This window comes from Podarcis raffonei, chromosome 17 (genome assembly GCF_027172205.1).
Source record: "Podarcis raffonei isolate rPodRaf1 chromosome 17, rPodRaf1.pri, whole genome shotgun sequence".
Taxonomy (NCBI): Eukaryota; Metazoa; Chordata; class Lepidosauria; order Squamata; family Lacertidae; genus Podarcis; species Podarcis raffonei.
The window spans coordinates 8,677,173-8,704,152 of record NC_070618.1 but is presented as its reverse complement, the minus strand read 5'-3'; the positions used below and the strand labels follow the sequence as shown (position 1 = coordinate 8,704,152).

The window sequence follows — 26,980 nt, the reverse complement described above, 5'->3', positions numbered from 1 at the left end:
CATTTTAACTTTAAACATATTATTCTATAACATCACATACTTAAATCCTAAGCCTATCGGGTATTTGCAAGTATTTCTATTTAAATTGTCTTAGCATATTTAGCTAAATAGTCTTTGAATTTCATATAATTTATATTTATTTATTTATTTATTTATTTATTTATTTATTTATTTATTGGGGGGGGGGGAAGCAACTTCTATGTCTTGTTGACATTTCTGGAAGCCACCGGAGGGCCATTCCCTTGTACAAAGAGTGATCGTGCAGAGGCAAGACTGTACTGCCGATTACACCAGTGACGCAGTGGGGCTCGCAAACAGGAAACAGCTGTCCCTCTTTGCTCTCCCATCGCTGCTGCTTGGATGAGGTTGACCCTTGAAGCTGGACAAGCAATAGTTCCTTCAAGAAGCTGGATACTGTCCGGCCAACCCATGGCAATTAGCCACCTGAGAGAGGGTTGGACTAGATCAGCCTTTCTCAGCATTGGGTCCCCAGATGTTGTTGAACTACAACTCCCATCACCCCTAGCTAGCAAGGCCAGAGCTCAGGGATGATGGGAGTTGTAGTCCAACAACATCTAGGGACCCACAGGTTGAGAACCGCTGGTCTAGATGATCCTCTTGGTCGCTTCCAGTTCTATGACTCTGGTGCTCCTCTTAATTTTGGTCTATGCAAAGGACTTCTACCTTCTCCCTCCCTCCCCTGTTTGCCTAGATGTGCGTGCCTTATTTTTATTGTAAGTCAGTGGGCCCCTCCAGATATCCTTTTTCTTGTGCATTCTGGGCTCCTGGTGGTTCTTTTCTGATCCCACATTCAATAGTGTTTACACTTGCAAAGGTTTTGGGGTTGTCCTACTGCTTCATTTCCAACCAGGGCATGGCCTGCCGCTCCCTGCTGAAATCCTATAGCTTTTTGTACCACAAATGTTTCGGTTTCTTTTTCTGTCCTCCTCTTTTTGCACTATACTACAAGAGTGTGTCTCTCTCCAGATGGCAATAATGCAATAACATTGCGGAAGAATGGCTGAGCTCAGGAAGCAGAAGGAAGCATTGATGGTCCAATACCAACCAACCAGCTAGTTGGTTGGTTGGCTTCCATCTGTCTTGGGATTAGAACAGAGGTGTGCACCTTTGAGGGTGAAGTCAAACTGCTGGAAGGTTGCAGTGCCTGCTATGATGGAGAGGCAGATATGGGAGAGACATGTTTTGTTGCAGTTGGGGCAAGTGAAGGTGTCTGGCTGTACTGATGCAGGTGTATCACGGCGTTTCTTCTCTCTGTGCTCCTCCCAGTGGTCATTCCTCTTCTAATTGTCTCCAGGCTTCCTGCAGCCAATCAGAAGCTGCTCTCTGGTTTCCAATGTTTTGGAAGCTGAATGGACTTCCGGAACGGATTCCGTTCAACTTCCAAGGTACGGCTGTACTTCATCCTATTAATTTCTGCCTGCGTTGCCTGACTTTCTGACTTCCTCTTGTTTCAAGGACCATCCATTGTGACACCCCCAAAAGACATCTGGAATGTGACTGGGGCCCAGATTTTCCTGAGCTGTGAGGTCATTGGCGTCCCAACCCCAGTGCTTACTTGGAACAAGGTCAGTGACGTTTGATGTTAATTTTGCAAACGATCCGCTGAAATCAATGCAGTGCTTCACCAGAGCACTGCCAAGTTCTCCCAAGATCTGCAGAAGAGCACCTCCAATATGTCCTGCCCCCAGCTCCCATTGATTCATTCCATTGGGTGCCGTTGCATGGAAAGCCCTGGTGGATTGTGTCCTCTGCAAGAGCACTTTGTGTGCTAACCTTGACAGGTAATTTTGACATATGGAGGGATACAGGAGGAGGACAGGGGAATTTAGACAATTGGAAAGGTATTGTTTTGAGCAATTAACCACTGAGAAAGGTGACCATAAAGGCATTCCAGATGCATAAACAGAAGGGATTAGGACGGAACATGACAAAACAAGAATGAGGCTTGGAGGAGGGGAAATCTAAATGCGTTGCCAAGTCAAACACTCCCTCGGAGCTCTGCAAGCATAATTGAGATTACTGAAAGGGGAGTGCTTTTTTTATTTGTACTTTGCTATAATGAAAACTAATAAAAATATTTGAGGGGGAGGTTTTTTAACAACAGTTACTTGCAAAAAAAAAGCTACCGACTCTGTGACCAAAAGAGATTGTGCAGTTTGTGGATAAGTAGAAAAGATCCCCCCGCCCCTTTCTTTCCAGCACCTTTTCTGGGTTTCGTTCCTGTTTATCCTTCTAAAACCAGCTCTGTTGCACTTTACCATATTAGGGCCTCTGTAGGGAAGAGGCACAAGTATTAAGGAATGCCTCCTTCTGAGCTCAAGCATATTCTGAGCGCTTTGGAAACACGGCGATACGTTGCAAGTGCTCTCACGATCTTCCGTCCATGCTGCGATCTGCAGCCATGTGGGTGTTAGAGAGGAAGACAGGAGAGCTCAGACTAGATAACTAAAGCGTTCTTGGTTTCTTTGAGGTGGCTAAGAGTCTGCACGTTGTGTTTGGAGGCTCACGGTTCCCAGTTCCTATCCAACCTCCCAGGTTTCTGAGATATCTTTAGACATGATTAGGGATTCTGTCCCTTTGGGATGGGGCAGCAGCAGTAGCCCTTGAAGAACCAGGTTTACACCCTGGGAACTTGCTGGGGTCCAGCTGTGCTCCTGAATGCTCAGGTCATCTCCAAGGCCAGGAGTGCTTTTGCCTAGTAGCTGCACCCCGTTCATCATGGCTGCTAGCCACGGGTGGGAATCAACTACCGTATTTTTCGCTCTATAAGACGCACCAGACCACAAGACGCACCTAGTTTTTGCAGGAGGAAAACAAGAAAAAAAAAGTATTCTGAATCTCAGAAGCCAGAACAGCAAGAGGGATTGCTGCGCAATGAAAGCAGCAATCCCTCTTGCTGTTCTGGCTTCTGAGATAGCTGCGCAGCCTGCATTCACTCCATAAGACGCACACACGTTTCCCCTTACTTTTTAGGAGGGAAAAATTGAGTCTTATAGAGCAAAAAATATGGTAACTGGTCCTGCCAGCAGAAGCCCATCACAAGATCTTCCACTTGCACAATGGGCCTCCCTGCCGAAATTGGGGGTCAAGAGCACCCCTGGAACAGCGCACAGAGGAGGAGAGGGAGGGGTTTTTCCATTTGGCAAGGCAATATGCATGGCCTGGCAGAGCAGTGGCCTTAATTGCAATGCTGAATTCTTCCCATAGAATTATATTTCCTCCAAATGCGTAAAACTTCCAACTATCTTAAACTCTGGGAAATTAAGGTATTGGGATAATCCAGAGGCAATTGGAGCGGGGGAACTTTAACACTAAGACTTTCCCCTCATCTGCCAGATAATAAAAGGCCAATATGGCGTCCAAAGAATGGAGCTTCTTCCAGGAGATCGGGACAACTTAGCCATCCAGACTCGTGGAGGCCCTGAGAAACATGAAGTGACTGGTTGGGTATTGGTAAGTGCCTGTTCTCTTTTCAGTTGAATTAATTAGAGCGGGTTGTATCCATCGTTAGTCCCCCACTTACATTACTAGACATGACTAACTTAAGGTAAAAAGGTAAAGGTACCCCTGCCCGTACGGGCCAGTCTTGCCAGACTCTAGGGTTGTGCGCCCATCTCACTTAAGAGGCCGGGGGCCAGCGCTGTCCGCAGACACTTCCGGGTCACGTGGCCAGCGTGACAAGCTGCATCTGGCGAGCCAGCGCAGCACACGGAACGCCGTTTACCTTCCCGCTGGTAAGCGGTCCCTATTTATCTACTTGCACCCGGAGGTGCTTTCGAACTGCTAGGTTGGCAGGCGCTGGGACCAAACGACGGGAGCGCACCCCGCCGCGGGGATTCGAACCGCCGACCTTTCGATCGGCAAGTCCTAGGCGCTGAGGCTTTAACCCACAGCGCCACCTGCGTCCCTATGACTAACTTAGGTCCATTAATTTAAAAGGGGGTCTCCCTGTGATTATTACTAGCATTTTGACAGAGTGGCAGCGTCTTTCAGGGAAGAAAGAGGCAGTTCAGGCTGAGGGCTGGGACAGATCGTGGCACCTTGGGGCTGTGCCTAGTGAGTGGGTGAGTTTGTGCCTTTCTAGGCCTGCTAAAGGTCCACGTGACCATGGAACATTCGCCTCCTTGCTTGTAGCACAGGGGTTGCTAATCTGGGGCCATCCAACAGCTATTCTACTCCGGTCATCAAAAGAGACAGGGGAGTTGTAGTGCAGCAACATATAGGAAGCCACAGGTTCGCCACCCCCAGATACAGTGGTACCTTGGTTGTCGAACAGCTTGGCTCCTGAACAAATTGGCTTCCAAATGCTGCAAACCCGGAAGTAAGTATTCCGGTTTGTGAATGTTTCTTGGAAGCCGAACTCCTGACGCGGCTTCCAATTTGAGTGCTGGAAGCTCCTGTAGCCAATCGGAAGCCGTGCCTTGGCTTTCAAACGGTTCCGGGAGTTGAAAGGACTCCCAGAATGGATTAAGTTTGACAGCCAAGGTACCACTGTATAACAAACCTCTGACTTTTGAACGTACAAGGGCAGGTTCCCACTGCTCCATCCGCCTTTGCCTCTGGCCCTCGCCTACCACAAGGGAGCAGAGCTCTCTGGCTGAAAAAGGTTCTGAACATCTGGTATACAGCATGAATGTGAACCTTGGAGGATACATTTTCTAGTTATCTCCCACTTAGACTATAGCAATGCGCTCTATGTGGGGCTACCTTTGAAGGTGACTCGGAAATTGCAGCTAATCCAGAATGTGGCAGCTAGACCGGTGACTGGGAGCGGCCGCAGGCACCATATAACACCGGTTCTAAAAGATCTACATTTGCTCCCAGTACATTTCCAAGAACAATTCAAAGTCTTGGTTTTGACCTTTAAAGTCCTAAACGGCTTTGGCTCAGTATACCTGAAGAAGCGTCTCCACCTCCATTGTTCAGCCTGGACACTGAGGTCTTCCTCCGGGGGTTTTCTGACAGTTCCCTCACTGCAAGAAGGGAGGTTACAGGGAACCAGGCAAAGGGCCTTCTCGGTAGTGGCACCCGCCCTGTGGAACGCCCTCCCATCAGATGTCAAGGAAATAAAGAACACAAAACTTTTAGAAGATGCCCGAAGGCAGTCCTCTTCAGGGAGGTTTTTAGTGTGTGATGTTGTGCTGTGTTTTTACTGTTTTGTGGTTTTTTTGTTGGGAGCTGTCCAGAGTGGCTGGGGCAACCCAGTCAGAGGGGTATAATAATAATAATAATAATAATAATAATAATAATAATAATAATAATAATAAATTATTATTATTATTATTATTATTATTATTGAGTGGAGTTTGGCCTCTGACATCTTGCTCAACTTCGTTCAAATGGAGAAACCACTTGAGTTTTTGACGATTGAGCAGCATAAAATTTGTTAAATAAAATGAATAAAGTGTAAGTGTGTGCGTGTGAGAGAGAGATATATTTCAGGTGAGGCCTAACAGGGTGTATTTCCCTTCCAAGGTGGTTCTGACAAAGGGTGTTCCTTTGTATGGTGGCACTATTGGAATTTACTTCACTGAGAGACCCATTGAGCCAGCTCTGCTAGGGGCTTTCAGAAGGTAGAACTTGCCATTTATTTGGGATGCCTGCTATTCCAAGTAAATAATTTGCTGCTGATTACAGATTCAATGTGCATTATATACTGTGATTGCATTAAAAGCCTGGAGAGCAGAACGCTGGGCCACAAGTTATGGCTTGGATCCAAAGAACAATAGGCACACATCCACTGAGACTCACACCCCCCTCCATGCTTTCTTGCCAAAGCTGTGTGAGAGTCAGGATGATGCGGAACAGTACGCTTGGTGGGAGTGGGTGGGAGAATCACCCCTGCACAAGGAGAAATACCCAGCATGCCCCATGGGGAACTTTGGGATCCATACCATAAAAAATAAATTTGAGAACACATGTTTTCCATCTAGAGATGAACAGCCTTCAGAACTGTTTCCAGGGTCTTGCTAGACATCTTTTCAAGAAAGATATGAGACATGCAGATCCCTTCATTTTAAAACATTCTCATGCCCACAATTACACGTTATTAACTTAGTTAAGTGTGTGTGTGCGCGAGAGAGATTCCTATCCAAATGCTTTCCATTAATTGCAACAAAAACTGAAGTCGTTCATCTGGAAAACTGTCTCGCAATGGACTTGGGGCTTGGGTTAACCAAGTATCCAGGATGCAGCCAATTATCAATGGTTCTGTTTCAACAGATATCCCCTTTGAGCAAGGATGATGCTGGAGAATACGAGTGCCATGCACTGAACTCCAAAGGAGAGGCAACAGCTTCTTCAAGAATTACTGTGGTTAATTCTTTACAGGAAATACCCACAAAAAAAGGTAGGGAGTTTTTTTGTGTGTGAGAGCGAGCGTACTTTACTGCATTGGGGCCAATATGAAAAGTCAACATGTGACTGGATATAAAAAAATGTGAGCCTGTTGACTTTAGTAGCATATCGTGTACAGTCATGTTTTAACATTTCCTACAAGAATTCAGAAAATCTGACTCGAGTTTCAATGGGTGTTCTTAAATGTCAAGACAACTGAAAATATGGTGTGTGTTTTTAATTGACACAATGCAAAGTCATCAAGAAGGTGAAACAGGCTCCCACTCATGTCTGGAGCTGTTTCTTTTCTTTCCTGGCCAGCTTAGCAAAGCAAGAGGATGGATTCATAGTTCCCACTTGCCTTGGTGATTATAGTCCTGCAGGACATTGTAAAAGGAGCTGGCAGGAACCTGGAATGGAGACGCATGCTTGAGCATTGGCTATCACAACATTCAGTATTGCTTGCAAATGGGTCCCAGGTCAGGACAAGAAACCATGCTTTTGTATATGCAGCCTAAAGTCCCTGTTATTATTAGGGAGCTTTTACAGATATTTCTTAAAGCAATATGTTTTGGGGTTTTTGTTGTGGTTTTTTTTTTTTTTTTTGCTTAAAGGGAATTCACAGAGTTTCTCAGTTCTCTCACATGCATTTCAAAGAAAACATAACCCTACTGCATTTATTTATTTGCAGGAGACAGTGCTGAACTGTGAGCTCTAAAGATTCTATATTGCACATGAAGAAGTAGAGGCTATCTCATCCATGCCAGGTTTATGTTAATCTCCCGGAAAACTGCTGTGTTTATTTCCCTTCCATGCCACCTCTACAGTTATTCATCCCTTGTATAATTTTTGCTAAAGTATCAATAAAATATTTTACAACGGATACATGGCTGAAAAGCGTTTATTTCTATTTACAAAAAAATGAACTCACACACTAAACAGTCTGAAAATCCTCAGCCATGAAATAGGTTTCTGAATTTTAAAAACGTTTAAAGAAAGCATGCGACTCAAAAAATTCAGAAGGGTAAAAATCACTTGTCGCCAAGGAGAAGGGAGATCTGTTTGAAGGCTACACACTCATCATTCGAGGTGCGATACTCATCGACATCAGTTCCTGGAAAAGGAGTTTGCACGCGTACGGCATTCTAACCAGAGAAATCTGAAAAAGAAAAGGTTGACAAATATTAGTAAAAAATGTATTTTTCAATATTTATGCACCAACCTCCCCTTTAAAACTCCCATGGCAGCTCTCACAATAATTAAAGGAACAAATGCAGCAGGACTCAATGTTGAATATCTGAAAAAAGCAACAGAAACGAGGTGCTAAATCCTCAAAAGAACTGAAAAAACCAGCTTCAGCGACATGCTGGAAAAAGCATGGGCAATTTTTTAAAAAGTGTTTGCCTGGTGCTGGGATGACGAAGTCAGCAGCACCAGGCAAGCATCCCTTAGGAGGGCGATCTATGTACATGGTGCCACATGTGAGACAGGGGGTGGTGGCTGGGTGTGAAAGCTAACTTCAAGAGTGGGACGGTGCCTCTCTGATGGGCAGGCACATGTTGCAGAGGACAGTCCTTCAGGTATCAGGCTCCCAAACCCTTTGAATTGCATCTGGATCACATACGGCAACATGCTGTAGGCATCTAATATGGAGCTCACTAAGGAGCAGTGGCCAGGTTCTGTCTGCCCAGGAAGGGTTGCAGCTACCGCGCCAGGCTTAGCGGATATAAGGCAATGCATGCTACAGATTCCACCTGGACCTCCGGAGAGTGCTGGTTCTGTCAGCAACCACCGGTTGCAGACCCTGATTCCTTATAGGTTACTATCCAGTACCCAAAACTGGCAGTGATCTACCACACCCTCGCATTGTTATTCTTCAGGAAGCCTTCCCTTCTCCCATGCCTCTGAAGTCATTTAAGGTTATGAAATAAACATATAAAGGGATCTTTATTTCACTATTATTATTATTATTATTATTATTATTATTATTATTATTATACCCCGCCCATCTGTCTAGGTTTCCCCAGCCACTCTGGGCGGCTTCCAACAGAATATTAAAAAACAATAGTCTATTAAACATTAAAAGCTTCCCTAAACAGGGCTGCCTTCAGATGTCTTCTAAAAGTCTGGTTGTAGTTTTTCTCTTTGACATCTGTATACAGATACAGTAGTTATGTTTGGATATCATCATGACAGATCCAAACAGTTACTAGATGGACAAGTAACTAAACAAGTGAGAAAAGTCAAACTACAGCCTGCCTTAGGGGAATGCAACCCTATCTAGAAGAGGCTGAACACCACATCCTGCTCTCGTAATTTCTATCGCATCTCAGCTGAGCTTCAGTGGATTGGCCCTCACCCAGCACACTACTGATACACCGATACAACTTCTGCATTGCTTTGCTTCAATTTGATGTGATGCAGAGCTGGGTGCCAGCAGCCAAGAGTAGGGAAGCTGTGACCCTCCAGATAATGTAGGGCTACAGCTGCCAGTTGGGACCCAACTACAATCGGGAGCCCAACATCTGGAGGGCCAAAAGTTCCCCACCCCGGCACTAAGCAAACCCACCCAATGGACGGAATGCATCTCAAAACAAGGAAAGGTCCAAGTTAAGTTCTAAAATCTAACCTAGTACCTTAGGCGATAAGCATCCTACACACAGTGGAATCACAAGACATGCTCTGCACTGCTAGGCTGCCCTGGGTTTCCCACAACATTAAACCCAGATGTAAGGCAATCGTGTGGAACAATGTAGTGAATAAGGGGTTTGCAGACAGCACAAAACAGACAGTGAAGGTTTTGACGGAAGCAACAGATTTTGCAGAGGGTTTCGAAATGGCAGAAGGCCTGAAGATGGGACCCAAAAGGATGAGAAAGGATTAAGCAGGGTTGGTGAGATTAAGGAGGGTGAGAGAGAAACAGGTATCTTTCCACATACCTGTGTCTTATTACGGCAACCTCTGCACTCGTAGGTGTGTGTCCTGGTGTTTGCTATCGCCATTAAGCCGCACAGGTTGCACACGTGAACCTGATATGGGTCTGATGCCTCAAACAATCTCTCTCGTAAGAACTGTGCTGCGCCGTGAGCAATCTGACAGTCTCTCTCCATTTCTCCAAAACGAAGGCCACCGTCACTTGGGGGGGGGGGAGAGAAACAAGCTTGTTTAATTCCACATTTTTCTAAGCCAGAAGGCTAAGTTATACCCACGCTGCCCTAAATACAATAAACTACTGGAGCAGAATCTAAGTGGACTGCCACAAAAATAACCAAACCCAACTTTCTGGAGGAAGTTAAGAAATGAGAACTTTTTTTTACAGAAGATGCTAAAAAAATGGTTGGGATTTTCTCATGCTATCTGTGCTATGTATGAATGTCGTCTATGCAGGAAACAGTACAGGGGGAAATCAAAGGGACATTTAGCAATAAGATTCTGGATTGTAGGAAGTTCAGACAACCCAGTTCCCTGAGCACCTCTGCTTTCAAAGCAATGTTCTAGCCCTTATGTTGTGAAGATATGCTTGAAAAATCTGTGGGCAAAGCTCGGGGAAAATTTCAGAAACTAAAAACATTGCTAAATGAGATTTCCAGAGGTGAGGGATGGGGTTTCTGTGCCCTTTGGATCTCACTGGCTTCTCCTGTGACAAGCAGAATATATTATGCAAAGCTGCAAAACCTGAAGAATTAAAAGAATGCTAAGTAAGTTGCGTCACTATACTTAATTTAAAGGTTGCAGAATTCTGCTTTTCTTGACACAGTGTTCATGTTAACTTTCACGTAGGAGGGGAAATAGTGCAAAGCACGTCAAGGTCATAGGCTGCTTTACATACAAACCAATTTAAGATTTATCTGCAAATGTTTCCTGCCCACAGAAGGTGACAATAACCAGCCAGGGTGCACCTATGCAACCCCGTTTCCAAAGACTTACAAGTCAGTCCACAAAAATGACTAACCCACCAAAAAAAATTTCCAAGCCCACCTCTACCAATGTAATTTGATTGTATCAAAGAACAAGCCCTCTTACATTTCAGACAAGAGTCTGCATCTGGCCACCTGCGAGGGATTCACGCTTACACCGCAGGCAACTGAGAAAATGACCTGTCATTTCATTCTAGACACCTGAGCCCATCTCCCTCCTCAGAAGATGGTTTTTGAAAGGCAAGGACTACAAACAGACCCTTCATTGCTCCGGACAACATGTCATTAAGGCGCACATCTATTTCTTACCGGGATCGACCTTCCATAGGCTGCCTATTAAGGATCTGAATCGGCCCTCTTGCACGGGAATGGATTTTGTCATCTACCATGTGTTTTAACCGCTGGTAGTAAGTAGGGCCGATAAAGATCTGTGATGTGATTTTGCGGCCAGTGAAGCCATTGTACAAAACCTGGAGGGAAAGAACGAGACTCTGTGAACACCAAATCATAGGCGGCAGCATGGTTGAGCTCCTGTTGCCACTCAAGACCATGACGTACCTCATTTCCCCTTAGATGATAGCCATAGTCAGACAGCAAGTTAGAAATCTTCTGCACGTTGACTGCGTCATTGAAAGGTGTGGCGTCACCGATTTCTCCTTTATTTGCCGATACCTAAAAAGGGGAGGCAGGTAGTTTAACAGAGTACGGGCAGCTCCCAATTTATGCAGGGGTTACACTCCAAGGCACTGCTTGTTTAAGTGAAATCTGACATATTTGAAACACCATTGAAAAAGCCTGCAAACACCCCACCCTGCCGTTTTGTGACTTTTCATGTCACTTCAATATTCCCCAGTTCTTACCTTCCCTTGCAGACATTCAATCAAGTGACCAATGGTCATACGTGAAGGGATGGCATGAGGATTGATGATTATATCAGGGGTGATACCTTCGCAGGTGAAAGGCATGTCCTAGACAGGAAAGGAAAATGCCACTTATAGCTGCTTTCTGTAAACGTTTTATATATGTATACAGTCGTACCTTGGATCTCAAACGCCTTGCGACTCTTAACGTTTTGGCTCCTGAACGCAGCAAACCTGGAAGTGAGTGTTCTGGTTTGCGAACGTTTTTTGGAAGCTGAACGTTCGACGCTGCTTCCACGGTTTCCGATTGAGTGCAGGAAGCTCCTGTAGCCAATTGGAAACTGCGTCTTGGTTTTCAAAAGTCGAACGGGCTTCTGGAATGGCTTCTGTTCGAGAACCGAGGTACGACTGTATATAATTCGGGTTAATACACATTTACTTGCTGTGAATCAACTGTGCACCAGGCAAGCTGCAAAAATGGTTTTGTTAAACCAGGCTTTCGATCTGTTCTGAATTTCCGCTGCTGTCCAGTTGTGTACTGACAATTCTGTTTTATGACACTCAGTTTTTATTTTAAGTAACACTCCACACGGGGTTGCCCTTGAACATGATCCAGACATATTTTATCTAGCTCAGAATTCTGCTGCCCAACACCTTTGACAGTGACTTGCTACAGGAAGCAACTTGCATCCCAAAAAACAGAGAAGGCTTTTACCTCTTGTCTGTACTGGATACCACAGGTACCTTTCTGCCCATGTCTGCTGGCAAACTTATCTCCAATTTGTGGGATTCTCACAGAGCGCACCTGGAGATAAAGAGGACAGTTAGTTACTCCAGAATGATGGCTTTATCGTTAGCAAATAATCACGCATAACTCCTATGCTTACCCTAATTTTACAGAACTTGTATCCCTCCTGGTTCAAGGTAACCATGACCTGATCCACAATGCCCGTTTCGCTAGTGCGTAAGAAAGTGCTGCAGTCTCTCTTGGTGTAACGGCGGTTGGTGCTCTCCAGCTCGTCTTCGTTCTCGGGCAAAGTTACCGTCTTGCCGATGATGACGTCATCTCCCGAGACGCGCACGCCGGGTGCAATCAAGCCATCGTCGTCCAGTTTGTCATAGATGGCGTGCCTCATCCCTGGGGAAAACAAATGCACAACTTGCAACCCACCTAGCTGAACACAAGCATACCAGCACATCAAGGGCTTACAAAATCATCCCCCAACCTCAGTGATATATATATATATTTACATACACACACACAAAAAAAAATAGGTGCCAGTACTCACCATGAGGTTGTTTAACAACAAAAAGACAACACTTTTTAACAACAAAAAGAGGTGCTGGTACTGCACACCCTTGAGTACCCCCTGAAAAAAAGCACTGCCCCCACCCCAATTTGGGCTTCCTGCATGGTAAAAATATACAGCTGGTTGGCTAAATCACACACAGCGCATGGCTGACCTTGGTTCTCTGCAATTTCAAGTAAGCCCATAGCGCAATTCCTAGGTGTGGTTGTACTGAAGAGCACCGCATGTTCTTAAGGTGATTGGGTGGCCTTTGAGTTCAGCTTCATCCTTTGAGGCCATGATCCAGCAAAGCCAGATGCATGCAGGGGAAAGAACCAGACATACTAATGGGGGGGCTGTCACTTCCAGCACCGTCATTGTTATTTAGTTTTGTTGCTGAACAGCTAGATTAATGGGGTAAGTTAAATTTTTAACATTTATGCTAAAGGGCGGGGGTCAACTCATCTGTTTCACACAAATTTGTGATCTCAAAGGAACCATCCCTAGGAAGCATTTAATCCATATGAAGTGTATTTTCATTGCCCATCACACCAGTGCAATGCAAACCAAGGTTAACAAGTTTAAAACATAATCTAATTGTCGTTACAAGGGATAACATACAAAAAACAACAACCCAGTAGTTCCTTTCCCTGCAAGAGAATGTGCGAGAACATAAGGGGAAGCTTTTTGATTTATAAAGGCACAGAGGAATCAAAGTTTTGAGCCGCAACCTGTCGGCCTAGTTCTCAAGAATCCCTGTTTAGTCTTACCTTGACACGTTTCACGAGTAGGTTTCTCAAACACTTCCTCTTGGTCAAATCCTTTCTTGGACTCTTGCTCTTTGTAAGAACGATAGAATACAGATCTGAAGGGGGGTGGGAATGAAAAAGGCCTCAAATCCAAACCCAAACCCACTCTTCCAATTCAGGCGATGTTTCAAACAGACACGCTACAGGGTGTGCCTCAGTCAAGAATAGGATGCAATACTGAGGGAAACAGCTGAAGCAGTCCTATTAAGAGTCGGCAACTAGAAGCCCCTTGGCTAAATCCACCCCACAGTCAATTAGAGATGAAAGGTGTAGAAAACAAAATGTATTGTTATGTTAGTGGGGGTGGGACAGAGGTTGCAATAAAAGCCTACCATCCCTTGCAGCCTTCTCAAAGAGGTTATTTCAAGAAAACTAGCTGCCAACAAGGGACTTCCAGGGAACTTATTCATTTAAGGCAATGGCACAAGAGACATTTCCCTGCTGAGAATTGCAAAGGCCTCCTGGCACTGGGAAAATGAGCTCTCCTCCTCAGGAAGTACCAAGCACATTTTTGATGCAAGCCTTCATCATTAAAAACATTCAGCCAACCAGCAATCTGCCCCCACACAATACCACCTGCATGAAAACATAAAGAAGGTCAATGTGACAACTTCACATGTTTTCACCCATCAGTTATCTGCCTACTGCGGTGGTTTTTGAACTGTGATCTGGAACATTCTGGGCTTCCTTTTAAGTATATATGAGGGGGAAGTTGCAGAAGCAGATTACTGCCCATGATAGACATCTTGGATGCCACTGCTGATTTAGGGGAGAACTGAACACTATCTTCTGAGGCACACTCTATCCTCTCCTGGGCGAGTCCTAACAAATCTGGTCAGCATCCCACATATCCCAAGACTGCCTACCAGGATATACCACTGCAGTATCAGCCGCACAGGAAGGCATGTGTGTACACACAATTGGCAAGTGTTCCTTGGCAGATCCATTCAAAAACTGTTCTCTGGAGGTGCAAAGTCTGAAAGCCACTGTCCTATTGCAACTACACTTCCCATGCATGAAACTGCAGAACACCACTTGAGAATTAATCAAAGTCATACCTTGGTTGATGAACGCCTTGCGAGTCGAACGTTTTAGCTCCCGAACAGAGCAAACCCGGAAGTGACTGTTCCGGTTTGCAAATGTTCTCTGGAACACAAACATCCAACACGGCTTACGCGGCTTCCAATTTGTGTGCAGGAGCTTCCGGCAGCCAATCGGAAGCCTCACCTTGGTTTCCGAATGTTGTGGAAGTCAAACAGACTTCCGGAAGGGATTCTGTTTGACTTCCGAGGTATGACTGAAAGTAGATTTATATACCACCCCTTCATGGTACGATCTCAGGGTGGTTCACAAGATAAAATTCAGTATAAAAACAAGTAAATAATTAAAACAAGTAAATAAAAAAGAGGAACGTTTTCACTTGGCAGCTAAGAATATATAATGAAGGTGCCAGGCGAACCTCCCTGGGAAGAGCATTCTACAAATGGGGAGCCACCACAGAGAAGGCCCGTTCTCATGATGCCACCCTCGGGACCTCTTGAGGAGGAGGCACACAAAGGAGGACCTCAGAAGATGATCTCAGGGTCTGGGACGGTTTATATAGGGAGAGGCGATCCTTGAGATATTTATCCTAAAGGACTGCCTCATACAGAAGTCTAAAGTCAAGTAGGTCAGACCTGAAGAAGCCTCTATCAACTGCCGAACGGTTCATGATGACAGAGTCTTCTTGGTTATATCCAGTATATGAAGCTATGGCCACAATAGAGTTGATGCCTGTAGGAGAGATTCAAGAGCACAACTCGGTCATCACACATCACTCCTTCTCCGTCTTGTATTGTAATCAATTGGCATTTCTATTATCGCGTTCCCAGAAACAGGAATGTCAATACAAAATACAAGCACATGGCAGCTGTGTGGAAGTGGTTTCTTAAACCTCTCTAGTGACTCCTTGTGGTGAATCCTGGCAATGCTGTTATGTAACAGGAACCTCATTTTGGTGAGGTGCAGGCATTTCAAGCAAAGTATTTTGTTTGTAGCGGCCACTCAAATGTTCCTCCTGCCCATCTGCAACTGCTTTCCGCTCACTACATCCAGTGCAAGTGAACGAACAATTATGCCTGTGCTCTTCTTAGGAGGTGGTCCACTGTGAGCCTAATAATCCGCATTTCTGGTCTGGCTAAGCAGAGTACAGTTGGAATTCTAGAAATACCTTGCGCTTGCTGAAAAGCTGGGAAACCACCACCTTGGTGGGATGCAATAAGGAAAGTACAAGCAAGGAGAAGCAAAAACTAATGCTCAAAAGTATGGGCCTGAACAAGAAAAATTATCTTGAGGAATGCTCCTAAGGAGCACTGATATCAGTTGGCTTCATGGCTACGCAATAGCTAAAGAGCACTCTGACCCAACATGCGTACTGGGTATAGCACACCCCACACCTAGGGAATAGCCCCCCCCCAAGTTGTTTTATATTGCATTCTGACTGTAGGTGGAAGCGTAGTTTTCATGTCAGAGCAAATTGACATGAAAACATCAGAAACATGTTGAGAAACTGGAAAGGAGAAAAACCACACCTCTTTGCGAGACAGTTCGCAAAGGACTATCCTCTTGCACCAGCCGAGGCAGATCTTCCTGCTGCAGCAGGGACAGCTTGTACAGTGGGCTCCGTCACTTGCAAACCACTATGGCCCCACTCAGGTAGGGGCCAAGGGGCTGTCTTATCTCTCAAAGTGTCCCTCCCCGTGATCAGGGTTTCGAATACTAAATTTCAGAAGCAGAGCAAAGAAGTTTCAGAAGAGGACCTTGTAAACATACCTGCCGGCAACTCTCTGAATCGCAGGTATTCCATGGAGCGTGTTGTTACAAGGGGTTTCTGAGGATAATACAGGACATGGGCAAGGGTATCCATACGGACATGGAAGTTGGTAATGTAAACGCCCATAGCCTGTTTCCCCATAGCAGACTGGTACGTGTTCCTAGGAGACTATGAAGGTAAAAGAAGATAATTAAGATGGAAAACATCATGGCAGGTTTTAAAAAAATATTTGCACACACAAGCAGATCGTACATATTCTGCCATGGTCCAGTTATAAAACTTTTTATTGTCTACCTTATAACAAATTCTACAAACCTGGTTGTGATCAGGAAATGGGATAATCGATGCGCAGACTCCTAGGATCATGGATGGGTGAATCTCACAGTGGGTGTAGGTTGAACAGTAGGCAACGCCTTTCTCCTGCAAGTCATCTGGAGTCATGGCCAGCATGACAGTCTCCTCTTCTAGGGTGTCAATGTATTCTACTACACCACTGGCCACCAGATCCTGCCAGCTTTAAAAAAGAAAAAAGGCCTCAGTTATTTTAGGCCCAAATATCTGATTTTATATCAAGCAGGTGTTGTCCATTTGCAACTGGTGAACTTAGAATCCTAGAGTTGGAAAACACCCTGAGGCTCAGCTAGTTGGGAATATGCAGCCGTCCCTTATGGGGATCAAACTTGCAAACCTCAGCATTATCAGCACCACACTCTACCCAACGGAGCTATCCAGTTTTCATTTAATGCAACTGCAAATCTTTCAGCACCAGGACTTGGAATAAATGAGCAGCGTCGATGCAATTTTGAAGCCCTTTTGCCCATTTACACATGATGCCGTAACACACAATCGACTCCACCAGAAGCACTGATTCAGTAACGGATGTTCACTGGCAAATAATCTTTTCAGCTGGTGTACTACAGCATATTGCCTCCTCTACCATGAACGGGTGGCACTGTGGGTTAAACCACAGAGCCTAGGGCTTGCTGATCAGAACGTCGGCGGTTCGAATCCCCGCGACGGGGTGAGCTCCCGTTGCTCGGTACCTGCTCCTGCCCACCTAGCAGTTTGAAAGCACATCAAAGTGCAAGTAGATAAATAGGTACCACTCTGGCGGGAAGGTAAACAGCATTTCTGTGCGCTGCTCTGGTTCACCATAAGCGGCTTAGTCATGCCGGCCACATGACCCGGAAGCTGTACGCCGGCTCCCTCGGCCAATAAAGCGAGATGAGCGCTGCAACCCCAGAGTCAGTCACGACTGGACCTAATGTTGAGGGGTCCCTTTACCTTACTATGAACAGCACCGTTTCACAAATGCTGGTGGCGAAGCACGAGACATACACACCATCCCTTAAGAAAAATGAAATAGGAATGGAAGCACTGTGCAAAGTTTCCCACCTGTAGTTGTTATATTCACGCTCTTTCAGCTGGTCGATATGCCTCTTCTTCAGCAGCAGCTTTTGCTTTTCCACGATTAGAAGTGGGCGGCAAATCCTGCCAGCATCAGTGTAAATGCGAATTTCCCGCTCCCTGATATCCCTGATCATGGACACCTATATGAGAAAGCATAATGCTCAGAAACAATGGTAGGAGAATGGCAAATGTTTAGCATAGCCTAAGCCAACCTGATACTCCCAAGATGTTTTAAACTACAATTTCCATCAGCCCCAGACAGCTCAACCAATGATCAGGGATGATGGGAACTGAAGAGAAAAAGATCTGGAGGGTACCAGGTTGTGGAGAAGTGATTGATTACATGCAAAAGAGTGCTTGAATTGGCCATTCTGAATTTTAAACGCATTCAGCAAGCCAGGTCCAACGCTATTAACAATCGCTACCTGAAATATAGCAGCAAGTCAATGAATATTCCAGTTATTGCGTTCCACTGGGTAGAGCAATATTATGACCCAATATCTACCTCCGACACAATGATGTCCATCTGACGCCGCAGTTTCCTTAGTGTGTTCATGAGCTGCTCCGGGTCCTTGTGTATCCCAACCCAACAGCCGTTCACAAAGATCTTTGTAGCGCTTCAGAAAAGAAGAAAAGGATTTTGAGAACGTTGTCTTAGATTGAACCATATGGACGTTATCAATACTAAAACATCGTTTTCGCACTTACTCTGCAATAGCTGCTGGAGAGATTTCTTCTAAGTTTTCCATACTCCATTCTTCTAAAAATTCCAGAATTGGGGATGGCTGAGACCCCACAGAGATATATGCCATTAGGGCTAGGTTCTTCACAAGCCCCACAGCATGACCCTAAGGACACATGGAGTCGGTTATTTTTTACACCGGCATCTCTTTAAGACCATGTGCAGATTTCATGAAATTCCTAAGGCACAAAAGTTCTGAATTGAAAGCTTTCTTATGTTCACATCAACCCTTTCCGCTGAGAAATTCTGCAGCACCCAGGTCTCCCCTGGGTATTCTGAGGCATGTATAAACTAAGGATAGGTCTCAAACCTGCTTACCACTCCACTGTGCAAATGAGAAGACTGAACATAGGACACTCCTGTTTTCAGACAGGGGACTTTCACAACTCTACCTGGAGATAACAGAAGCTGGACCCGAGACCTTCTGAATGAAAAAACACGTGCTGTTGTTATATTTGTAACCTGCCTATCTGGCTGGGTTTCCCCAGCCACTCTGGGCGGCTTCCAACACATATAAAACATAATACTGTAAAACATCAAACATTAAAAACTTCTTAATACAGAGCTGCCTTCAGGGCTCTTCTAAAATTCGTGCAGTTGTTTATCTCCTTGACATCTGATGGGAGGGCGTTACACAAGGTAGGTGCCATTGCCGAGAAGGCCCTCTGCCGGGTTCCCTTGCAACTTCCCTTCTCACAGTGAGGGAACCCCCAGAAGGCCCTCTGTGCTGGATCTCAATGTCTGGGCTGGACGATGGGGGTGGAAACGCTCCTTCAGGCCGAGGCAGTTTAGAGCTTTAAAGGTCAGCACCAACACTTTGAATTGTTCTTGGGAACATACTGGGAGCCTAATCAGCTTATGAGAAGCACAAGGGTTTCCTAAATCGCTTTTCCCTAAACCACCGGCTTTATCAAATTTCTTTATGAAGTCTACAAATGAAACCAACTGCCGTTGTAAAGAAAGACATAGATGAAAAACACTGAAGCACATGGGCACGTGGAATGCTTTGTTTTCAATCCTATCTCCACATTACCTCTGGTGTTTCGGCAGGACAAATCATTCCCCATAAGGTGTTGTGCAGTTGTCTGGGCTTTGCTAGTTTGCCATCTCTGCCAATAGGGGAATTCAAACGACGTAAGTGGGAAAGCGTAGATGCAAAGGTGAGACGGTTCAATACCTTCAGAGGTGCAACAAGAGGACATTTTTAGGCTTCCTCATGAGATCCAGGAATATACCACATATCAAGGGCTAAATATCCAGTTACTTAAATTGAAAGTTACGTAGAATCCTAGAGTTGGAAGGGACCCTGAGGATCATCTAGTCCAACCCCCTGCAATGCAGAAACGTGCAGCTGTCCTGTATGGGGATCAAACCTGCAACCTTGGCGTTATCAGCACCATGCTCTAACCAACTGAGTTATCGTACAGTTAATGAACATTCAGTTACAATATTCAGCATGACTCCAGCATGGCAATTAACTAAGAGTTCAATTCAGACCTGGCGAGCAGCCAGGGTGCATTTGACGCTAAAGTAAAGCAAGTGTGGATCTAGAAGGAGCACAGTGGAAGAGTGAGATCTGCTCCCTTGCTGTCCTCAACCTTTTTCTTAGCTCTCATGCCCAAAATGTCATATTCCCTTTGCTCACAACCCATAGCCACCCACAACTGCTCTCTTGCACTAAACAGAACTTTTCCTCTCAGGTCAAGGCCCCATATGACCTTCCAACTGTTTCACTTTGATTCCTTAAGGCCAAGGGCGAAGAAGGACCAAAAAAAGTCAAACAAGGCAGATTTCAGTGAGACCCCTAAAATAACCTGATCAAGTTAGAGGGGTTCAGATATGAATGGCATGTTTACCTGCAACACACACAGCCTCATGAGATTGATTGAACACTTACTTGAGATACTCCAGCTCTGGCCTGGTGAGCTTTCTTCTGGTCTCCCCAGTTCCCTGTAGCTAATGAGTATTTCAAGCCATCCGATATAATCCTGGTTTTAATAGCCAGCTCCAAGTTAAAATCTTTCCCTCTGTCAATAAATTTTTGTGCATATATTCTAACTTCTTTCAGCAGGTTCTTAAACATTCTGTAGAAAAAGAAATCAGAAAAAATCAGCTGTAGGGGGATGGGACCAGCTTTCCCCATAAAACATTTTGGAAAAACCTTTGAACATACATTATCAGTGATAAATAACAAGAAGAACTTGTTGCACTCACCCTCTGAACAGGAAAGCGAGCAAGGGGCCTGCAAGGTCAAGCCGCTTGTTGCCATAGTGATCTCTGTCATCCAGCTCCCTTCTCCCTAAAGCTGCCAGCAGAAGCCTATGAACCATGTACCTAACAAAATATGCAGGTTATTTAACAGGAGTTGGGCATTCAGATTTCTGGGACAAAAAGAGGACATTAAGCTATTTTTAAATTACATCACTTTGAGGAGTTATCAACACATTATATACCTAAGATGTTTGGGGAAAATGAACTTGTAAATGTTTCCTAAAATATTTGTTTTTATTATTAATTATAATAAATATTTATTATTATTTATTATGCTGATTTATTACTTTAATCAAGAATATTGCTACAGGCTTCTGTCTTCATTTTTTAACCCCCATCTAAGTAATGTGCAAATAAGTTCCCACAGGCAGACTGTGCATATTTACATACCCAAGAAAGTAAGCTTTTTTGGTTTCACAGAAGTCACTGACACCGACATGCGGAAGCATCTCCTTCTGCAAAACTTCTTTTGCATACTTGATTCTTTTCTCCTTGGTGACTCCTGGCTTTGCACCTCTTGAGCCGATGAAGTTCAGCGCGACATTCTGTTCCTGGATGACGAAGGCTTCATCCAATGAAGGCTTAACCTATCATATATATTAAAAAGACGGCGTTGTCAGGGTTGAGGAGCTTCCTGAAGTCAGCATTAAAGTTAGATGTTAGAAACAGTTGTACCTTGGATCTCAAACGCCTTGGCTCCCGAACAAATCGGCTCCTGAACGATCAAAACTCAGAAGTGAGTCTTCTGGTTTTCGAAAGTTATTTTGGAGGCCGAATGTCTGACGGGGCTTCCACGGCTTCCGGTTGGCTGCAAGAGCTTCCTGCAGCCAATCAGAAGCCGTGCTTTGGTTTTCGAACATTTTGGAAGTCGAATGGACTTCCGGAATGGATTCCATTCTACTTCCAAGGTAAGACTGTACTGGCAAGCAGACATTACAGAATTAGTTGGTAAAAGTAAAACTGAGTGCAACCAATTTTGCATGCTGGGTTTCATTACATAAGGTTTCTGAATATACGTGTAGCTCTATGTCACAGATCAATATAAAAAAATCAAGATATTACCATTTCCATCATCTCAGGATCTTCAAAGTCATAAATTATATGTTCCAGTATATCTCTGTCAGACACAAAACCAAGCGCACGGAAAACGATAATAATGGGGACTTCCTGCTTGATGTAGGGCAAAGTTGCCACAATACGTTGACCTATGGCACTCTTCTTTGCACCCTAGATATAGAAACAGATTTTCAATGCATTTGTCTTCAAAGAGCAAATATTTATTAGTTTATTCATTTCAAATATATTGTTTTCAACAAAGGTTAAAGCCCATACGATCCAGAACAGGATACATTTCAAAAAACTCTTTACTCCAATGGTACAAACCATTGCTGCAATACTAAGGTTTACATCATTTCTAATTGATCCTTCAGAACTATGAACAGGTGACTCAATAACTTGAATAGCCCACAGTTAAAGAACCCTGCAACTAGTTCTGTAAGCCGAATGGGATTTTGGACATGATTATTGAACAGACCCTTACGTTGCATAGCAAATTGCTTTTAGAATTATTTTTAAAGCAGTTTATGATAAGGCATTGAAAAATAAATATACCGTATTTTTCGCTCTATAAGATGCACCAGACCACAAGACGCACCTAGTTTTCGGAGGAGGAAAACAAGAAAAAAAATATTCTGAATCTCAGAGGCCAGAACAGCAAGAGGGATCACTGCGCAGTGAAAGCAGCAATCCCTCTTGCTGTTCTGGCTTCTGGGATAGCTGCGCAGCCTGCATTCACTCCATAAGACGCACACACATTTCCCCTCACTTTTTAGGAGGGAAAAAGTGAGTCTTATAGAGCAAAAAATACGGTATATATATATATTACAAAAGAGAAAGGAGTAAAAATTCCACTGAGCATGTGCAAGGACTACAGATCAATTATTTTAAAAAAATTATCACACATTGGGCTGTAAATAGAAAGTACTTTGGGACAGATTAAGTTCAATAACACTTTTTTTCTTGTTAAAATTAATGGGCCTCTCAGATCCTAACCATGTTTATTTGGCAAACCCCTGCAATTTAAATGCTGCTTAATTCCAAGTAAACATGACTAGGACTGGTCTGTAGATCAAAATGCAAACTCAGATTCTCATTCCTGTTTCCCTAATTCTGAGGAGGAACTCCACCACTCGTCTCCTTCCCAATGTGCAAACGAAAGTTCACCATCAAGGTGGGAAGGGGGAGGACGGAAGAGGTACAGGGTAATGCAAGACATATGTACAATTCACGGATGGTCAGAACGTTTAGCTGCCAAAAATAAACAGAGTTTCAGATGGCCACTGGTTGCTAGTATTAAACTAACTGGCGAGGGGAGAGGAGAGAAACCCACTGCCTTGCCAAATACAACAGATAATAGCAGTGAGTCATAACAGCATTTGTAGTTTGCTTGACAATTGCTTATGTCTTCTTAAGGGGCTCCACTTTCGGAACCACAGCCATTAAGCAGACTTCTTACCCTCTTGCAATCCCAAGATTTAAGCCAAATTGCTTACCTGGCCACCTCTGGCCAGCATGCTGACCCATATCGTACTTGTGGGCCGAGAAGAATTTTCCAGGCAAGACCTGCACTCTCCGGTGTAGGCGTATTTGGAATCTTTCTTTGCAAACACATATACGGTATTTGTAGCCATCTTCTCTTGAGCAATCAGAACCTGTTTGGGGAATGAGCAAGCACAAAGACGTAGCTCGTTTTAAGAGTCCAATTTTGTAACATTAACGTTGGCCGTCATTGTTCATCATCTAAGATACGCATGCCTTAAGAGATCTCTGAGCTGGAGACTAGCGGAAGGAATTATGATAAAGCAAATGTAACACATGATATTGGTCCAAGGAGACCTGGATTCAGGTAGGTAGCAGTGTTGGTCTGATGCAGATGAAATAAAAAAATAAAAAATTGTCCAGTGGCACCTTAGACCAACTACGTTTGTTCTGGGTATAAGCTTTCGTGTGCATGCATTTCTTCAGATACCTGAAGAAGGGTATATGAAGAAGTGTGCAGGCCCACGAAAGCTTATACCCAGAACAAATTTAGTTGGTCTCTAAGGTGCTACTGGACAATTTTTTTACTTATTTCAAGGAGACCTGGGCTCTCTCTATTCAGCAATGGTGTGCCCCCCCCAAAGGTAAACAAAATCAACCCCATTAGATTACAATCAACTATTAGATTACAAGAAAGGAGGTCTATGGAACTTCATTCTTGACATTTCTTACATATAATAAAAGGGTAAGGTTGTTGACATGCAGCAGTTCATTTGACTGCTGACAGGTGGCACTGTGAACTACACCATGACAACCGCCTTCTGAAAGCTGCTGGACCGCCTTCTGAAAGCTGCTGGACCACTGCAGCAGCGTTGGAGGGTGAGGAGAAGGGCAGCAGAGGAAGGACTCTGGGGTGGGCAGTTCAGGTGAACCACAAAGGAACAGCTCTAAGGAGAGAAGGGTAGGTTGGGTGAGGTGCAACATGGGGATAATATTGACAGGAGGTAGATGGGGTTGGTGAGCAAAGATGAAGACGGGGTGAAGCTACCGTGTACCAAATGCATGGAATTTTCTGTGCAAGTCATTTTTTCATGTGAATTCCTAATTCTTACCTTTTCGGATCCATTAATAATGAAATAGCCACCAGGGTCAAGAGGACATTCATTCAGCTCACAAAGATCACGGTCTGTTAAGCCATTTAATAAGCAGTAGGTGGATCGGAGCATGATAGGAATTTTGCCTATGAAAGTTTTCTGGTGCTGCGTCTGCAACTGGTCCTCTCCTTCCTTAATAACTGTCTTGGTTATGTCCACATACAACGGAGCAGAATACCTTTGAAAGAGAAATTGCCATGTTTCAATGGGAAAAAAATAAATTTTAATTAAATATTAAAGAAACTTGAGTTTTTTTGCCAAGTAGTTGGGAATTTGAACTAGAAATACCGGTAGCTCTACAAATTTAGCCCAGGGTTTTTTGGTTGTTGTTTTTTTGTGCTCCTGTATTTCAGACATTGCTACAATTGAGGTTTCACCATATATCATCACTAATAAGAGAAGTCGATATTGCTTACGTAAGGTTTCGCAGCCTGGCTTCATTTGGCATCATAGGTGATGGGGCACCATCTCTTTCCCAATGTGTAGGCTTGGAGAGATAAATTTGCTCAAATTTCAAAAGGTAGCGTGGCTGAAAGTAACACAAGGCTCCATTTAGAAATTCTATACAATGAAAAGTGACAGCTTTCATAGGACAGGATTTGGATTGCCTGACTTACACCTTACTTTGAATTATTATTATTATTAAAATTAACATGATAAGACTGGCTCTTACTGGCTCTTCCACTTCTCCTGTAGCGTGTTGAGCTTCTGCTTGCAGATCAATTGGTGGTGCATCTTCAACAATTCTCTGCACAGACATCTGAATGAATTCATCAAAAGAATCTAGCTGCTGTCGGACCAGGCCTTTTTCATCAAAATAGGAACTTTGGAAGGTAATTTGTGAGAATGAACAATTTATTATAAGATCAAAACTGAGAATTCTGAAGTAAAAAGCAGATTGCTTTCATTCTTAGATTCCTGTGTGTATCATACCATCTAAAATGTTTAAGCAACTGGTATTAATTTAAAAATCTGCTGATGGGTTTTAATCAAATAATGCAAACAATTAATTGATAAAAAATTAAATCTTTAATTATCATTTGTATGAAAATTCAAGTTCTCTTACCTTTAATTCTCCTAGAACAACTCTCAGATAATTTTCCTGACTGAATACCTACTATAGGACAGAATGTTTTATGTCCCTTTGGACTGGAGGTAAGAGGGGAGGATCTTCGTTAAAAATCTGTAGCATAAGGAGGTTATGCTGGGGAAAGTGATCTTATACAGCATCATCCAGCCAAGTACTGCATATTCTGACTGGCAGCAGCGTTCCAAGGTCTCATGCATAGGTCTTTCCCAATCCTGCTTTAACCAGAAAAGTGAGGGATGAACCTGAGACCTTCTGCAAGAATAGCATTTGTTCCATGTTCAGTTACTGCTCGATGGGAAGAATGAGCTTTTACTTTTTAGCTGCTTCTGGTAGAACAAACCAAAAGATGAAAGGAATGAGAATGTGACCAGAAAGGACCACCTGAATAATTACACTAACAAGTAAGCAACATCTGTGGGTCTGGCAAGTGGCTCTTGCCCATTCATACAATGCAGCAAGCACTCAGTGGCATCTTACTTGTAGATAAGCCTCATGAGATTTAGGCACAGCTGCACTTAGCAAACACTTGGTAGGGGAAAAAATAGTAGAATAAAGATTGAAGGAAGTGAATGAAATAAGTGACCAGACAGATGCTCAAAATCAGGAGATTTGGGAGCATTCATTTCAAGTGTACAGTGAAAGTCTAACTTTTAACACTAGGTTTAGCAATAAAGTGATTTTTCAGAGAACGGAATAAAATAATTCTAAACATGTATGCCATATTCTTCTTCTGAAATTCAGTGAGACTATAAAAAGTGTTTCAACTTTGGCTAAATCAGAATCGTTGTATTTTCCATTTGGAAAGTTACCTGATCACAATCCAGCATGCTTCCTGCCACAAATCTGGAGTGATTTCATCATCGTCCTCATCATATTGCATATCTGCAAAACAAATATTTTCACGGAATAGTATGTAGTTCCTTTTAAGAGTTTTCATCAAGTGGCTCATTTCTGAAAAGTGCTTATTTCCAAACTCCCTGACTGATAAACCCCAACTCCAGTCCTGCTCTGTGAGCCTTAGGGAGACTGAACCTGGTCTAAGGGTTTACTCTGGCATCCCTCCTGCACAACAGGTGTGTTTGTGTGTGTGTGTGTGTGTCTGTCTGTCTGTCTGTGTGGCAGAGATCTGCCTGAGATTCTGCAAGTGGTTCATGGCATGTTCTACTTCCACTATCAGAGGCTGCCTGCCTCTGCCTACCACTTGCAGGGACTTTCAAGTGGCACGCAGGTTCTGTTCGCCAGCTTCTCACAAACATCTGAGAACAAGATGCTAGTCCATATGAACTTTTGGTCTGATCCAGCTGGAGTCTTTTTAACGGTTAATCCCTCAAAAAAAACTCACAACATTATTATTAAGCAGGCTGAAGAGATGCCATAAGCCTTGATTTCTCTCCTCTAGACAGCTGGGATTACCTTTCAGAGGTAAAGAAGACATTAGACTCCCCGCCCTCCCTCAAGAAACCCCAACCGCCCCATAGACAGATGAAGGACCCCCCCCACCCAGTCTGCTTTCCCTATGTGGGACCTCACCTTCATCCGCGTCGTACATCTTGGCGAAGGCGACTCACGGCAGGTCACTAAACCAAAATGCAGGAAACTGAAGGGACGGAAGGCGAGACCCGAGCAGCGCGCGCGCTCCTTTCTGTGAGAAAGAACGAAACGCAGCCGAAGAGCAGGAGCACTTGTTTAGGACTGCGCCTGCGCACAAGCTCACATTCCACCCCCCTGCCG

General features: G+C 44.1%; 2 protein-coding genes across 2 annotated transcripts in view; one reads left to right on the top strand and one right to left on the bottom strand.

The window, feature by feature from the left end:
* Nucleotides 1-7,240, top strand: part of IGFBP7 (insulin like growth factor binding protein 7) — a 20,366-nt gene extending 13,126 nt beyond the window's left edge. The window contains exons 2-5 of the mRNA XM_053371750.1: nt 1,477-1,586; nt 3,358-3,474; nt 6,244-6,370; nt 7,049-7,240. Coding sequence (XP_053227725.1) covers nt 1,477-1,586; nt 3,358-3,474; nt 6,244-6,370; nt 7,049-7,068 — 374 coding nt within the window. The 3' untranslated portion in view covers nt 7,069-7,240. The remainder of the gene's footprint in view (nt 1-1,476; nt 1,587-3,357; nt 3,475-6,243; nt 6,371-7,048) is intronic.
* POLR2B (RNA polymerase II subunit B) lies at nt 7,241-26,980 on the bottom strand. Its single transcript, XM_053371744.1, has 25 exons — nt 26,780-26,980; nt 26,059-26,131; nt 24,833-24,983; nt 24,576-24,688; nt 24,118-24,337; nt 23,020-23,178; nt 21,530-21,694; nt 20,858-21,054; nt 20,411-20,530; nt 20,094-20,280; nt 19,230-19,373; nt 18,163-18,302; nt 17,960-18,071; nt 17,440-17,594; nt 16,360-16,558; nt 16,044-16,212; nt 14,909-15,005; nt 13,194-13,288; nt 12,022-12,272; nt 11,850-11,939; nt 11,135-11,242; nt 10,833-10,946; nt 10,584-10,744; nt 9,297-9,492; nt 7,241-7,516 (listed from the first exon to the last, which is right to left on the bottom strand). The coding sequence occupies exons 1-25, from the start codon at nt 26,796-26,798 to the stop codon at nt 7,427-7,429; spliced, it is 3,525 nt and encodes a 1,174-aa protein (XP_053227719.1). The 5' UTR covers nt 26,799-26,980; the 3' UTR covers nt 7,241-7,426.

Bases quoted from the DNA above. Each gene is read 5' to 3' on its own strand.
- POLR2B (XM_053371744.1), bottom strand. The intron at 20,531-20,857 runs GTATGTAAATAT...ATATTTTGTTAG, and splicing joins AAAAAAGCTTACTTTCTTGG to GTACATGGTTCATAGGCTTC. The intron at 17,595-17,959 runs GTAGATATTGGG...TTTCTCATATAG, and splicing joins TGGACATCATTGTGTCGGAG to GTGTCCATGATCAGGGATAT.